The following is a 14136-nucleotide window of genomic DNA, read 5'->3' on the forward strand; positions in this document are numbered from 1 at the left end:
AAAATGTACCCCGTACCTGGCAAGGCCTGTAATTAACACCCAGACGTCGGCGGAATGACCGAAGCCAATACCTTGCAAAACGAACCCGTAAGCAAATGGGCCCGTCTCGTTGGCTCGCTGTACAGTTTACGTCATTCGTCTCCCGGCGAGCTCTCAGCGGTACTGTAACGGTGATACGGCATTACAAGCTCCGGTCACAACGGTTCAACAAAATGTTAATGTTGGCGCAGCTTGGGGACAAGCAAGGACTTCGGAGTAACTCAAACTCCTTGCTGTTGGAAATCAGCGACTCTCCGGGGATATATTATTAACGAACAGGCTCTGCAGGGTCTGCGGAGAGAGCATTAATTGGAAGGCAGCTCTGCTCTTCCTGTCTTCACTCCACTCCTCTGGCCGTCCTTCTACAGCGAGATCAGGCCTCACCACAAGCCCCAGCAGGTAACATCTATGTAACTACTCTGCACGGTGTGTATGTACTCTGTAGGAATCTTGCCGAGTCAATCACTCCGGAGGACGTCGTACCGGCATCATCATCATCGTCGCTGATCAACGCATCCCACTACCAACATCGAGACATGACTGGCAGAGCCATTTTTGTCTTGTCAAAGCCCCTCGCCAAAGCCTTCCAACCCAACCCTTTTTCACCAAAAATTTCCAGCCCTATCCAACCTTGTTGGGGTAGGATCCCCCCTAAGAAAAAAAAATTACGGAGTCCGTCCATGCCCATAAACCACACGAATTTCGCAAGCCGTCCTCCCGTCCGGAGCACTCCCGCCTCATTATCATAATAATCTTTTTTTTTTTTTGGTGGTTATTTTACTTTAATTTTCTGATTCGCTTTCTTTCCGCCCCAGCAAGTCGCTCAGCGGATCCACCGGACGCCAAGCCAGCGCGGGTGGGGGCGCCTTCCCCCCCAACAAAACCCCTCGCTGCGGAAGTTTCGCGTTTTGAGTGAATTTCAGCCTTAACCCGATGCGGCCTAGCGCCAGGTTCGGACGTGCCTGCCGAAAATCTACCAAGCCTCGAAGTCGGCGCCACGGTTTTAGTCATTCACCGCCACAGATCAGAATTAGTTAATAAAAAAAAAAAAAAGAAGGGAAGCTCGCGGGAGCGGCCGGCTTTGTTGGCGTACTCCGTAATGTCCATAGTATTAAAATATGCTAAGGGACAGGGGGACAAGGGTGCTTGGTTCTCCCGGGCCGCAGGGCGGTCAGGTGGTTCTCGAACTGTTCGGAGTTTTGCTGGATTCGACTCTCGGGGAGCGAAAGGCCACTCGACTTAAGCTTAACTTAGCTACGGAACACTCATGTACGTGTTATATATATATATATATATATAGGTTCAAGGTTGCTGGAGGCGGCACACTTTTATTTTTAATTAATTAATTAATTAATTAATTTTTTTGTTTTCTTTTTTTTCCCTCCTTCTTCATTAAGATCACACACCATCTTTGAGTTACTATCAAACCTAAGATACATTTATTCATTCTCGCGAGCTTGAAATGGGAACCCGGGAGGCTAGATCCCTGAGAACCTTCCAGACCGTTTGAGGCGCCAGAAAGGGTTCCTCCCGGCGTGGACATTGCCGCCTCATCTTCGGCACCATTCTTCTTTCACTCTAGATCCATCATTTTGAATTCCCATCAAGACTGCTCGGAGGTATGTATGTAGTATTACTTCACGGCGAGGAGGTAATAAAACGAAAAAAAAGTATTAACTAATGCAAAATGAAAATATTGTGTAAACGAGCGAATAAGAAGCAAACAACAGCGATGTACACACTGGCAAGGGTTCAAGCTTTGGTACAAATGAAAGAAGCGAAGGAATAGAAACCTGCAACACAGGCAAAGAAGGTAATGTATGTTAGGTGGTTGCCAGGATTCGTCCGGGTGGTTTGAGCGAGATTATCAAAAGCAGAATGAGGGAGGGAGGGAAAAAAAAAAAAAAAAAAAAAAGGAAGCAAACAAAAACAAAGGCCCTCCCGATCTCCAGTGCGAACAAGGACTCCGTTGTTAAAACTCCCAGTAAAGCAGTCTGCAATAATCCAGAAGATCACGGCCTAGATAATGGGCAGGGATTGGTGGTCTTCATATCAACATATTACGGAGGTGCATTTAGTGGCCCCTGGGGGCAGGGGGGGGGGGAAAAGGGGGGGGAAGAGGATAATCAGGATATATGCCAGCCGTAAAATATCATAGCGCCGTGAGCAATGGTCCAGAATCAAAAAAAAGAAGAAAAAACAGAAAAAAAAAAGATATAAAGCACACTGTAGAGCGAACGTGAACGTTACAAAGCAAAAAAAACAACCCTAAAAGCTAGTATGTCTCTCCTAATGCACTGGCTTCATTTCTCCGCTCCGGTGGTAGCATTTCACCTTCTCGGCGGTCTAAACTCGAGCTGATACGCCGTCCATGAGATATACCGGACACACTTGATCCCCCGCTCTGCCTCTTTCTATGGCTGGCCGGCGTAGGGATGCTTGTTGGTGGGAACTCTCGTCCGTTGACCCCGCTAGGTCGGGGAGTGGGGGTCGTGATGTTCGCATCGTCCTCGTCTATGTATGACATGTTGGTTGAAGGGTTGTAGTTGCTCAGCGACGACCTCGGCCGTCTACCGTCTGATTCTGTGGGGGGAGTCTGCGAAGTTATCGGCGGTCTGGTGAAGCTTTGGCGGCTTTCGGACCGACGAAAGGGGATAGGGCCAGAGCCCTGGCTGGCTGAATAGCGGCTAGACGCGCTAGTGCGACTGCTCGGCCGGCTATCAGCATTACGGGATCGAGATGGCGTTGGTTGTGGCAGGCCAAATGAGCCCCGACTGGCGCGAGATGGTGTAGCATCGCTGTTCCGGGAGCCAGCAAGGCCGCTGCTCACACGCTTCCTTGCATTTCTCATTGTGACAGTGGAAGGAAGATATGTTTGACCCAGTATTGTGCTCGTCCTCGGAGATACCTTTGGGGGTGTACCAGTGGGTGCGGGCAGCCTTGACCTGGCTGAATGGACCCTTTCCTCTAGTTTTTGCATCTTGCCGATGAGACCACGTATCTGGTACAGCGAGCCAGACTTAGGCATCGCATTATTAGATGAGGGAGGGTTTGTGCTCGACCGCCGATAATATAAAGTCGGCGTGTTCTGTTTATTTGTCAGAGGCACTGGGGGCCCGCGGGAGTGTCGCGGGGGTCGTGACTGTGGAGAAGGTTTCTGAAACGACTTCAGCTCCGAAATGGACGTCCTTGGTCGAGAGAGCGTTGGAGTAGCCGGCACCTTGCGCACGTCGTTGGACCTTTCGGAGCAAGGCGGCGAAGGCGGGGTGACGGCGTCGGAATTTACAGAGGACACGGACTTTGCCGGTGGGGTTGCAATAGAAGGAGAGGACGTGGAGGTCGCGGTCGGTGAGCGCTCTGCATCTTCGAGAGGATGTAGAATGGAGATGCTTGAGGAGATTGAAAAATCCCTGCCCCTCCTCTTGAAGCCCTCCGCCTTGCGAAGCTTCTCCTGAACGATGTGAGTTTCGACTTTCAGATCGGACAGTTCATCACGAAGGCGTTGGTTCTCAATGCGCAACGATTCACGTTCCTGCTCTCCATTCTTAATCTCTTCTTCCAAAAGCACTCCTCGTTCTATCGCCACGTTGTACTTTGATTCAAGGTCCTCGAGGGAAGATGTGGTATGACGAGCCTGGCGTTCGAAGTCATCATTTGCAACCTCGATATCACGCAGTTTCAGTTGAAGTGATCGATTCGATTCGCGGAGGGTGGTTATCTCTTTCTGGAGCGTGTTTTGCGCCGAGTTTGCCTCCGACTTGGCCTGCTTGTACTTTGTCTGTCGTAGTCAAAGCGTCAGTAGACTGGTGGAAGGCGATGTGGCCCGGCCACTTCACGCAAAATACAGTATGCTGTCGGTTTGAGATCGGTGGATCTAACCTTCCATTCCTCCACTTCGTATCCTAAGCTTTCCACCTTCTCCTTTAACTTCCTTTCCCGTTTCTCGGACGCTTCGATATCTTTCTCAAGCTCGGTCTCCAGTTCTCGACTGGAAGCTTGGAATTCGGTCAACTCCAGTTCTAACTGTTCATACTGAGCTTTGTAGTAGGCAATGGCTTCGTCGGAAGACGTGAAATTGTTTGGTGGTGAGGAGGGCGTTGCGTTAGGCATCGCGATCGCTGGGATGCCGCTTTGCCAGAAGTGAGCTGAAGAGAGCAACGAATGCTCAGCGATGACGAGTGAAGAATGAACGTTAAAACGATGGGCTGACCCGGTTGTCGGGTGCTTTGGGCGGCTAACTCCGATATCTCGCTACTTGCCGGTTGCGATAGGAACCCCAAGTTGTGATAAATAGGAGATGAAACAGCTGATGAGAGGAGGAGGAGGATGCGCCCCGTAATTACCCTGATGGCATCGAGCACGCTGCGATTCCTCTCGAAATCTAGCTTGGCCCTCCTGCCACGGGTAACAAGGCGCTGTGAAGCTGACTTACCTATCCTGCTGGGCTATTGCGGGACCATCGTTTGTTTGTTGTCGGGCAGTTCGAGGTCGAGCGTCATCATGGGTCGGTCAGGCATGATGTTTGGGGTCCTCCGCCGGCACCCAATCACATGTGATTATGTAACAACACATCCATGACATCGAGGCTAGCCCGGATGCGGCTAGCGCAGTTGCTGTTGCCGGGTCACCTGATGCCCATCTACGTTGAGCGCGGAAAAGTGACGTGCACATTACGAGCAGCCTATCGTCGTGACAGCAGTCCATCCGCATCCGACCATCAAACCCCTACCAAGCCAGCTGAACCCGCTCTGGTAAGCCTTCTATTTCCACGCTTTGGATACCCGCAGTGCGTTGCCGCAGCTTCACTCCACACTTGGAGCCTCTAGGGTCCCCGTTTGCTCTGCATGATGTCCCCCCTTCCCCTTTGTCTGAACACGGCTCTCCTATGGCCACGCACGACTCCATCTTAGTGCCATCCAACCCTGAATCACCGCCTCAAGCACTCTTGTTTGGAATTTATTCACATCATGCTAACAAGGCTCAGTGGAAGCCTCCAGTTGATCCCGGCATGGCCGGCAGCAGCGCCATGGCAGATACAACCGACTTGAGCTTGGATGCTCCTAGCGACCTCCAGGACATCCCCGACATCTCAATGGACTTACTTCCGCCACCGGAAGGTACATATCCCGACCGGGCTACTTTGTTAGCGTCTGTTCAAGCTCATGGAAAGGCGCACGGATACAACGTAGTGGTCAAGTCCTCGAGCACTCCAACGGAGAAGAAGCCAGGCCGCACGGCAAAGGTGTGGCTGCGATGTGATCGTGGTGGTCAATACAGACCCCGGAATGGCCTCACTGAGGAGACCCGAAAACGGAAAAGAACGTCTCGCCTTATGGACTGTCCATTCATGATGGTTGCTGCAGGAAATCCGGGAATATGGACGCTCACGGTTTTGAACCCAACCCACAACCACGGCCCGGTGACCGAGAAACCCCGACCAGCTCCTCAGACCAGGGTCAAGAAAGGTCAAGTCAGCTCGGTTCCTTATGATTGGCCACACGATGCGACCTTTACTCCATTCACAACGGCCCTGGTTCTCATTGATATGCAGCGAGATTGTAGGTCTAAATCAGCCCACATCATCCAGAACTGTACTGATATCTCCGCCTCTCTACCCATTGTTAGTTTGTTCGCCTGGAGGTTATATGGAATTCCAGGGTTATGATGTCAGTGGAGCCCAGATTCTTGTTCCCAAATTACAACGGCTTTTGCATGCATTCCGAAATGCTGGATTTCCGGTTTATCATACACGTGAAGGTATACTTCTCCAAGCCCCCCATTTATCGTTGATCCATGTTACTAAGTATATACAGGTCATCGAAGTGATCTCTCCACCCTCTCAACCCGAGAGAGCTTCCGGTCTCGTAACAATCCCTCAGGTCTTGGAATAGGTGCAGATGGCCCTCTTGGTAGGTTTTTGATTCGCGGGGAACCAGGGCATGATATCATTCCAGAGCTGTACCCTATTCTAGGCGAACCAGTGATAGATAAACCTGGCCGTGGGGCTTTTTCACATACCGATTTTGAACTACTTTTACGAAACAAAGGCATAAGGAATCTTATTCTTACTGGCCTAATGACGGACGTGGCCGTCTCAACCACAATGAGAGAGGCTAGTGATCGTGGGTTTGACTGTCTTCTTTTGGAGGATGGAACTATGGCACACGACCCAGGCTCCCATGTAGCTGTGTGCGAATCGATCAAGAAAGAGGGTGGTGTCTTTGGCGCCACTGGCAAGCTGGACGATATCGTTCGCGCTGTGGAAAACTTCAGAACCACTACTGTCAAAAGGCTTGCTCCACAAATGACCGCGGTAGCGTGAAATTCTCGCTCCTCGTGCCGCCATTACACAGAGAGCATCCATCCAACCTCTTTGGAATGGGATAATTCTTTGATACGAGATTACGAAGGCATTCAATGGTTCAAAGCAGCCAGTTATATTTTGCTGTTTCTTTTGGGTTGGATGAGGGCTTTCTGCTTTGTAAATTATGCATCACTTGTTTCCGCTGGTATTATTTTACAACGATTTAGGACTGTCTAGGTGTACTCCGTACATTATGGCCGTATCAGATGCAATTGCTCTGGCAATTCAATTCTTTCTCGATGTGGGGAACTGGGGTATCACGATCTGCAAAGTATCGATGGGACACAAAAAGATTCTTTCCGGTCCATGCTGTAAAAAGCCCAGGAAACCAAATCAACAGACCTGTATCTCAGAAATAAAAGCAACATCCCAGCCGTCTTAACTCCTCTACCGTACCAACGGAGTTCAGGATGAGAAATAACCACCAGAAGACTCCTTACACCAAAGCTCTATACGAGAAACACGCTGAATGGACAGAAATCTATAACCACTTCTTCCCCGCCGCGAGCACCTTACTTCGAAATACGGGGCTCTTGATTTCCATTCCCCTTCGATAAAACGGATTCATAATTGTCTTCACCCAGTTTTCATACACTTCATTCATAAACTGTCGTACCGCTTCCTCCGTCTGCGGGGACGTGGGATTGTTTGCTATAGACGAGGATGACGCACGTGTGCTTGCGACGAGCGTTGAAGAAGGCGAAGGTTGGAGAGGCTGATGGAGAAGGAGGAATCGCACTCCGGTGCCAGTCATAAAAGCGGAAACGTAGGCTGATGCCGGTGGGTAGGTATCGATATGCTTTAGGTACCTATCTGAGATTAAGCGCCGTGGTCGGGTCGGTTTGGGAAGCAAGCGGGAACATACATGGCTCCATTAGTCCACTGGACTTCTTCCACAATGTCCAGACTAGCGTGCACGATGAATTGGTTCATATATCTTGAGGTATCAGGGAATCGGAACCTGGGGACTCCATCTCCGCCACCCTTGGAGGTGCCGAAAGCTTGACTGAAAAGCGGCGAGTCGCTTGGTGATAAAATAGTGAAATAATAAGACATGCTGGCTTGAATCCCGTAGCGCAGGCTCAAATGCTTCCCAGCTCTCCGCGTTTTCTAGCAGCACTTCTCGTCATCATTAGATCGCATTTCGTCGCGTTCATCAAGGCGGCGGCCCGCACAGGGTTGGGTCACGTGATATTACCGCAAGCTCGCGACTCGCCGATCCATCCATCCTACGAAGGGCGCACGTCTGCCCATTTAGCAGTCACTGCCTTGAGGTTCCCGAGGACTCAAGTCGACTAGCAAGAAATAGATGAAGCCTATCACACCATAATTTGAGCCATCCCCTGGAGATAATGGCACCGCCAACCCTTTCATATGGCCTTAATTTGGCCTCCAAGAAGTCGCAGCCCGCCACCTCCGCAGGCTCGTCCACATCCAAGAAACGCAAAAAGACCATCTTTGATTCGGATTCCGATAGCGATACGGGACCTACAGAAGACACAAATGGTGAAGAAATTACTACTCTAGGTGGCCTTACTTCTGCGGATCCAGAGCCGCCATCCAAAAAGCAACAGAACGCACCCCCGAGGAAAGCCTTTTCTGGAAACGCAGATGGCAAGCAGAAGGACTATACAAATCTCTCAGCCCTGCATAGCAGCAATAAGCACTCCCAAACGGCCGCCTCTATTGATCCTAGCATTTACGACTATGACGACATTTACGACTCCATCCATTCCAATCGTAAGAAAATCTCAGCCTCCGCGACTACATCTTCCGGACCTAAGTACATGACGTCTTTGCTACGTAGTGCCGAAGTGCGCAAGCGCGACCAGCTTCGCGCTCGAGATAAGCTGTTAACTCGCGAGCGCGACGCCGAGGGTGATGAATATGCGGATAAAGAGAAGTTTGTGACGGCAGCATACAAAGCGCAGCAGGAAGAAGTGAGACGGATTGAAGCCGAGGAGGCCGCCAGAGAGAAAGAAGAGGAGGAAAGGAGGAAAAAGGGCCTGGGAATGATGGGGTTCTATAAAGACATGCTAGAAAGGGATGGAAGAAGACACGAGGAGGCGGTTAAAGCTGCTGAGGAAGCAGCTAGCAAAAAGCAAGCAAGGAGAGAAGATGAAAATGAAGAGCAGCAGGAAGAAAAGTCTGCTGCCCAGATTGCCGCGGAGTTGAATGCTCGTGGCGCACACATCGTGGTTAATGACGAAGGAGAAGTCGTTGATAAACGTCAGCTTCTCTCCGCTGGGTTGAACGTTGCTCCGAAAGCGAAGGCAAAGACAACTCCAGCTTCATTTGCAGTGGAGTCGCGTGCAAGAGATATTCGATCTGATCGTTTTAGTGCTGCTGCATCTGCCCGCTCACAGCAGCGCGAACGCCAGACAGAAATGATTGCCGCACAATTAGAAGAGAGAATGCGTAAGGAGAAGCAGGAAGAAGAGGCTCGACTGAAGGAACTGGCCGAGAAGAATAAGAGCAAGAAGACGGCGAGCGATGTAATGAGTGCGAAGGAACGGTATCTCGCCCGAAAGAGGGAAAGAGAAAAAGAGAAGGAGCAAGAAAAAGGAAAATAGGCAAATGCAGGAATTGTCGGGTCCGCCTGTTGTAGTCTATTTCAGTTGGCTTTTGAGCGGGGGTTGGAGTTAGGGGCAACTTGCGATTTGGATCTATTTCATTTCATAATGATATCAGAGTCTAAAACCACTTATCCTTGTCAAGGAAATAAACGCTTTTTAAAGGCCATATATAGATATATGTCGCTCGTCATCATAATCATCATAATAATATCGTGAGGGGAAAAGTGTAGAGAACAAAACCGAAACGGATATGCAAAATTGGGATCAGATGAGCAAGGTTCGCAATGAATCGCCCAGGCACCGCGTATTTCATGAAACCAGTGACCAGCACCAGACGATAAAGGCCACCGGTGGCGTACATCATCGGCAAGGATTTCAAGCCGTCAATGCAAAACTAAGGCCGAGAATTCCCATTCCAGCAATCGCAAACCCAATGCACAAATTTGGATTGTGTGATAGTACCAACCCCTCGGAAAATAATTGCAGAGAAACGTTCGTCATTACACCGGCAGTCGCGGCAAACATACCCCCATAGACTGCCCAAGATGCACCATTCGGGTCTTCTATGTCTCCTGGCACGGGTCCGTTTGCTCTCCGTGCGCCCCAAACCCACAGCGCAGCTAGTCCAGCGCCAGCCGGCTGGCTTACGCCACCTAAGAGGCTAGACCAAACCACGGCCTTTAATCTTGATTTTAGGGCGAGATAGAGTGGCAATGCCATCGCAAATCCTTCAGTAATGTTGTGAATAAAAAGCGCGATAAAAACTGACCAGCCGAGTGTAGGGTTTGTGTGGTTGGTTGCATAGGTGATAAAACCTTCAGGAAGTTTGTGTAATGCTATGGCAAGTGAGGTCTGCAGCCCAATGGATAAAAAGGCATTTTGGGGAACATGGTGATGATGTTCTTTTGAAGGAGGGGGCAAAGGCGAATATGCTGTCGTGGAGTCGAAAGCCGGGGTTCCTTGGTCAGTTCGAAGAACATCGTCATGGCCGGGAGAATGTTGAAGCGGTTCGCCGCTCATCATATCGGTTGTATGAGATGAGTGAATACTACGTGCTTCGTCGACTACGCCTTTGTCAACATCTGGCTGCATAGCGACTGATTCGGCAACTATTTCCGGCATTCGAGAGTTCTCCGGGGGTAGGGGCCCAGAGGAACTGCGATAGCGGAGAGCGTCAGGCCGGCCAGGAACCCCAGCAGCCTCTTGATCCCTGTGTTGCGTGATTGTCATACACTCTTGGCCACAAGCTTGAGAAAAACCGTAGCACGGACCAGTATTGTCGCATGCAGCTTTCCGAACACCAACTAAGCCACTAATTGGGCCCGACAAGATAGACCTGATAAAAGATGCATGGGGCTTTGTAGGTTCAGCATGTGGCACTGGCTGATGAGCAGGGGTAGTCGCCGAACTTGTGTTCTCGGATGCTGTTATCAGCGGCGTACGCTCTGTGGCAGGTTGGTCAGGGATGACAGAGGTTCCATTTGCTGGTCTAGGGACGTTGTCAATCTTTCCATCTTCTTCATGAGTGTGGGCACAGGCAACCACATGAGAAGGTATATGGCTGTGAATCCAGCCAGACACGATTTTGATCACAATAACCCCGAGGAGAAACAGCCCTATTAACATGAATGCAGCCATGCCGGAGGAATAGCCTGCGCGGATAAGGTACTCTTTTGACGTCGGTAACATGCTGAAGAGCGAAGTGAATAACTATGCGTCTCATTAGTCTCATGCTGCAAGCATTACCCATGTTTGACACATGCGCACCAGAACACCTGCACTCAAGCTCATAGATGATGAGAGAAATACATCGCTATCCGAGATCTGAAAATTCCTCTTCCCAAACCAATTTCGAGCAACGATGTCCACGCATATGATGGTTGACCCCAGTACGCAGGCTAAAGTTGCATTTTATTAGCGAATGCAGGAAGAAAAAACAGAGGCGGCGATCAAACATACCGACACCACTAACACAGCTCATAACCCATCCCCGGGTGTCATTATCGAGCCCCATCCTGCTGGAGGGACGGCTTCAAGTGTCGTTAACGGTCAACGGTGTAGACGACGTGAACTCAGAAAGGACGAAAGGTAGATTTTTCAGGTTGTGTGGGCTTTCAAAGCCTGGTAATTGAGACCAAATTATTCCCTAAGGGGTCTCACTCGAATGATAGGCAGAAACAAAACCGTTCTGCTGAGCGAGGAGCTGACAGCCGTGAGAAGACGGCTAACGTCGCATCGCAAGCTTCAGGTTCTGCAGACTCGCCTGCTTTTTGCTGCTGACCAACGGAGCCCGAAGGATTACATCACCCGGCGCGCGGTAACTAATGGTCACGTGGTTCACATGGTGACACAGCTCCCGATGAGGACTAGCGTGCCCTCAAGGTACCCACAGCGATAAGCCGCAATCTTATCTCCGGATGTGCTTACTTAATCGACCATGATTGGTCAGAGCTCTGGTCCCAATTTCCGGCATCTGATTGGCTGAAAATGCACCGCCGCCGTCGAACGCGCAGGAAAAACAAATCATCTTTCGTCGTCTCGCTGCATGGGGGGGATTGCGTGCTGGTGTTGAGAGACAGGGAGGTCAGCTCAGCAACCAGAGACAGTAAGCCATTTCCAGGATCTTGACTGTGCTTCACGGCCCGTGGTTCAATCCGGGATTCATTGTTTGGATTACTAGCCGGGGCGCTCGACTCAAACCATGTCCAAAGCAACATTCGCAATCATCGCCGCAGCGGGTGCTGCCACCGGTGCTGGCGTCACTGCACTTGTCTACTCAGCCAAGGCTTCCCGTCAGCAGCCGCCGGTATCGCCTGCTCTACCGTCACCAGCCAAACCTCCGGTACCCTCACCGAAACCTGCGGTTATCCCACATCCATCCACTCCGCAGATACCGACCCGATTCCCAGCGCCCGTTGATCCAACCGGCCTCCTCCAGTACGGATTCCCCGGTCCAATTGCCGACACCATAAACAGTGCCCCCCTGGCAAGCGCATATGACCGCCGCACACGCAACCCATCATGGGTGGCCGAGCACATCACGCCCGAGTCTCTCAAGCTCAACAACGCCGACCGCAAACACAGCGTCTTCTACGAAGACCAAAGCATCCCCGCCGCATTTCGCGCCAAGTTGAGCGATTACTTCCGCTCCGGGTACGATCGTGGACACCAGGTTCCCGCCGCAGATGCAAAATGGAGCCAGGATGCCATGGACGCGACATTTGCTCTGACGAATATGTGCCCGCAGGTTGGGGAGGGCTTCAACCGCGACTACTGGGCGCATTTCGAGGAATTTTGCCGAGGATTGACGAAGAAATACCCTTCTGTGCGTATCGTCACTGGCCCGTTGTATCTACCGAAGAAGGATCCAACCGATGGAAAGTGGAAAGTCACCTACGAAGTTATCGGAAATCCACCAAATGTTGCCGTTCCAACACACTTTTATAAAGTTATATTCGCGGAAGATGGAAAAGAAGGAGGGAAGGTTAGCCTGGGTGCCTTTGTGATGCCAAACGCGCGCATCCCAAATGAGAAGAACCTGTCCGATTTCGAAGTTCCCTTGGAGGCTGTAGAGCGTGCCAGCGGCTTGGAGTTCACATCAAAGCTTGCTGCAGACCGGAAGAAGAGGTTATGTCAGGAAGTGAAGTGTGAGATCATGGTGAGAGAGTTCGCGAAGGCAACTAACAGAAAGGCATTGCCATCGCCTTGACATATCTTATGAACGAGTTTTTTCCGCACCGTTCTGGGGAATCTTTTTTTTTATTATTAAGAGGTTGGACTTAGATTATTTGTGTATGATACAGCATGTTCATGGGTATATAGGCAGCATGATGTGATTGTCTTTTGATCAAATGACGTACAGAGTATGATCATTAACATTGAAAAGCTGTCCCGGCCTTTTTCGCAAGATTCGCTCCTCCGCCCGCAAAGCCGGTACCCTCGCTACATATTGCGACCAACCCGGGTCGTATCTTCTCCTTATCTTTGTCCTTCTTACCATCTTTTTTAGACTTTCTCTCAGTGATATCTGTCTCACAGACATAGCAAAGCATCCGTCCATGACGCTCAGTTTCTTCAGGGTCCTGCGCGTGAGGATCTGGATCTTTATGGGGCGTCATAAATTTTTCTACACAGGGTTTGCAGATTACATGCCCACACGGTTTCGTTACTGGACTTGTGAGCAGTGTTGTTCATCGTATTCTTTCTGCTGCGGGTGGGAACTTACACATCGCTTTGACACCGTTTTTCAAAGCCCGTTTACAAGACGGGCAAACCCTTATCATTTCTCCTGACTGGTCATCTTTTACTTCTGAGAAGTTTACCGAGACTAGATATTTCAAGGAATAACCATGTTTGTTTGTAGGCGTAGAAGCGGGACAAATGGGGCTCAATTTCGCAGGTTTGGCATCATTCGCACCGTTCTCAGTAGATGGCGTCAACGACGGGATCCAGAAAGAAGGCATCTGCGGCTTCGCAGACTCGCTCTAAAGAAAACATTGCCGTTAGCCCGAATTGAACGTAGAAGATAGATGGGACGGCGAAAAGGTGTCATGCCCTCTCCCGTTGAATCTCCTTCCGTATTCTTTCCCTCTCCTCCCTGGCAATCCTCTTCATCTCCATCTCATCCAGCTCAAACCCCTTTCTCTTCTTCCTCGCCAGCTCTTCACCGCTATTCGGACTTCCCTCGCCCTCACGTGTACGGTCTTGGTCCTGTTCTCGGTTTGAAAACTTCCTCTTCCGATCCTCCAACCCCATGCTTATCATTTCAAACTCCTTTAACTCTCTCTCCCTCGCTTCCTGCGCCAGTCTCTCATCATTTTCCTCTTTTTCTTGCTGCTCCAGCTCCCGCTCCTTCTCTAGTCGCTTAATTTCTTTTCTTTGCGCTAAAAGGTCGTTCACAGCGCATTCCCGACAGAATATATCGCCGTTAGTGGCACATGCAACGACCGGAGAGCGGGCGGGGAGAAGACATAGTCTACAGGAGGAAAAGGGCAGGAAGGATTCACGCGATAGTCTTGTACTCTGGGATCCCCAAGTGGAACGGAGGAGAGACCTTTCATACGAGGTGAAATGGGGAAGAGATGTGTTGCGTTTAGAGTGTGCCATTGCAAGGATGTTAGTGATCAAAAATGCCGCCAGGGGAGGGCCGGATGTGAG

General features: G+C 50.5%; 8 protein-coding genes across 8 annotated transcripts; 4 read left to right on the plus strand and 4 right to left on the minus strand.

Moving 5' to 3' along the window:
• Positions 1–54: 54 nt before the first annotated feature.
• Positions 55–955, plus strand: CIMG_10623 (uncharacterized protein; the record flags this gene model as incomplete). Its single annotated transcript, XM_012358838.1, has 5 exons — positions 55–87; positions 158–255; positions 328–438; positions 485–678; positions 855–955. The coding sequence occupies 5 exons, from the start codon at positions 55–57 to the stop codon at positions 953–955; spliced, it is 537 nt and encodes a 178-aa protein (XP_012214261.1).
• A 1298-nt stretch (positions 956–2253) lies between these two features.
• On the minus strand, positions 2254–4501 carry CIMG_00826 (nuclear distribution protein NudE). The gene is made up of 2 exons (XM_001247054.2): positions 3919–4501; positions 2254–3817 (listed from the first exon to the last, which is right to left on the minus strand). Exons 1-2 carry the CDS (start codon positions 4147–4149, stop codon positions 2315–2317), a joined length of 1734 nt encoding a protein of 577 aa, XP_001247055.1. The 5' UTR covers positions 4150–4501; the 3' UTR covers positions 2254–2314.
• Positions 4502–4670: 169 nt separating this feature from the next.
• CIMG_00825 (isochorismatase family hydrolase) lies at positions 4671–6594 on the plus strand (the record flags this gene model as incomplete). Its single annotated transcript, XM_001247053.2, has 4 exons — positions 4671–4790; positions 5024–5597; positions 5665–5796; positions 5853–6594. 4 exons carry the CDS (start codon positions 4671–4673, stop codon positions 6359–6361), a joined length of 1335 nt encoding a protein of 444 aa, XP_001247054.2. The 3' UTR covers positions 6362–6594.
• Positions 6595–6624: 30 nt separating this feature from the next.
• CIMG_00824 (trafficking protein particle complex subunit 2/Sedlin) lies at positions 6625–7459 on the minus strand (the record flags this gene model as incomplete). The annotated part of the gene is made up of 2 exons (XM_001247052.2): positions 6625–7212; positions 7269–7459. 2 exons carry the CDS (start codon positions 7457–7459, stop codon positions 6885–6887), a joined length of 519 nt encoding a protein of 172 aa, XP_001247053.1. The 3' UTR covers positions 6625–6884.
• Positions 7460–7678: 219 nt separating this feature from the next.
• On the plus strand, positions 7679–9107 carry CIMG_00823 (uncharacterized protein). Its single transcript, XM_001247051.2, has one exon. It carries the CDS (start codon positions 7756–7758, stop codon positions 8974–8976), a length of 1221 nt encoding a protein of 406 aa, XP_001247052.1. The 5' UTR covers positions 7679–7755; the 3' UTR covers positions 8977–9107.
• Positions 9108–9116: 9 nt separating this feature from the next.
• On the minus strand, positions 9117–11045 carry CIMG_00822 (ZIP metal ion transporter). The gene is made up of 3 exons (XM_001247050.2): positions 10939–11045; positions 10747–10877; positions 9117–10689 (listed from the first exon to the last, which is right to left on the minus strand). Exons 1-3 carry the CDS (start codon positions 10991–10993, stop codon positions 9355–9357), a joined length of 1521 nt encoding a protein of 506 aa, XP_001247051.1. The 5' UTR covers positions 10994–11045; the 3' UTR covers positions 9117–9354.
• Positions 11046–11533: 488 nt separating this feature from the next.
• Positions 11534–12853, plus strand: CIMG_00821 (DNA/RNA non-specific nuclease). Its single transcript, XM_001247049.2, has one exon. It carries the CDS (start codon positions 11681–11683, stop codon positions 12686–12688), a length of 1008 nt encoding a protein of 335 aa, XP_001247050.1. The 5' UTR covers positions 11534–11680; the 3' UTR covers positions 12689–12853.
• Positions 12732–14104, minus strand: CIMG_00820 (RING finger domain-containing protein). Its single transcript, XM_001247048.2, has 3 exons — positions 13534–14104; positions 13205–13463; positions 12732–13147 (listed from the first exon to the last, which is right to left on the minus strand). Exons 1-3 carry the CDS (start codon positions 14083–14085, stop codon positions 12852–12854), a joined length of 1107 nt encoding a protein of 368 aa, XP_001247049.1. The 5' UTR covers positions 14086–14104; the 3' UTR covers positions 12732–12851.
• Positions 14105–14136: the final 32 nt, after the last annotated feature.

The sequence above is a fragment of the Coccidioides immitis genome, assembly GCF_000149335.2.
Source record: "Coccidioides immitis RS genomic scaffold supercont3.1, whole genome shotgun sequence".
NCBI lineage: Eukaryota > Fungi > Ascomycota > Eurotiomycetes > Onygenales > Onygenaceae > Coccidioides > Coccidioides immitis.

Bases quoted from the DNA above. Each gene is read 5' to 3' on its own strand.
- CIMG_00826 (XM_001247054.2), bottom strand. From the start codon at position 4,149: ATGCCTAACGCAACGCCCTCCTCACCACCAAACAATTTCACGTCTTCC. The intron at 3,818-3,918 runs GTTAGATCCACC...TGACTACGACAG, and splicing joins ACGAAGTGGAGGAATGGAAG to ACAAAGTACAAGCAGGCCAA.
- CIMG_00823 (XM_001247051.2), top strand. From the start codon at position 7,756: ATGGCACCGCCAACCCTTTCATATGGCCTTAATTTGGCCTCCAAGAAG.
- CIMG_00822 (XM_001247050.2), bottom strand. From the start codon at position 10,993: ATGGGGCTCGATAATGACACCCGGGGATGGGTTATGAGCTGTGTTAGT. The intron at 10,878-10,938 runs GTATGTTTGATC...ATGCAACTTTAG, and splicing joins GAGCTGTGTTAGTGGTGTCG to CCTGCGTACTGGGGTCAACC. The intron at 10,690-10,746 runs GTGCGCATGTGT...TGAGACGCATAG, and splicing joins GCTTGAGTGCAGGTGTTCTG to TTATTCACTTCGCTCTTCAG.
- CIMG_00821 (XM_001247049.2), top strand. From the start codon at position 11,681: ATGTCCAAAGCAACATTCGCAATCATCGCCGCAGCGGGTGCTGCCACC.
- CIMG_00820 (XM_001247048.2), bottom strand. From the start codon at position 14,085: ATGGCACACTCTAAACGCAACACATCTCTTCCCCATTTCACCTCGTAT. The intron at 13,464-13,533 runs GCATGACACCTT...TGTTTTCTTTAG, and splicing joins AGGAGATTCAACGGGAGAGG to AGCGAGTCTGCGAAGCCGCA. The intron at 13,148-13,204 runs GTAAGTTCCCAC...TCACAAGTCCAG, and splicing joins AAACGGTGTCAAAGCGATGT to TAACGAAACCGTGTGGGCAT.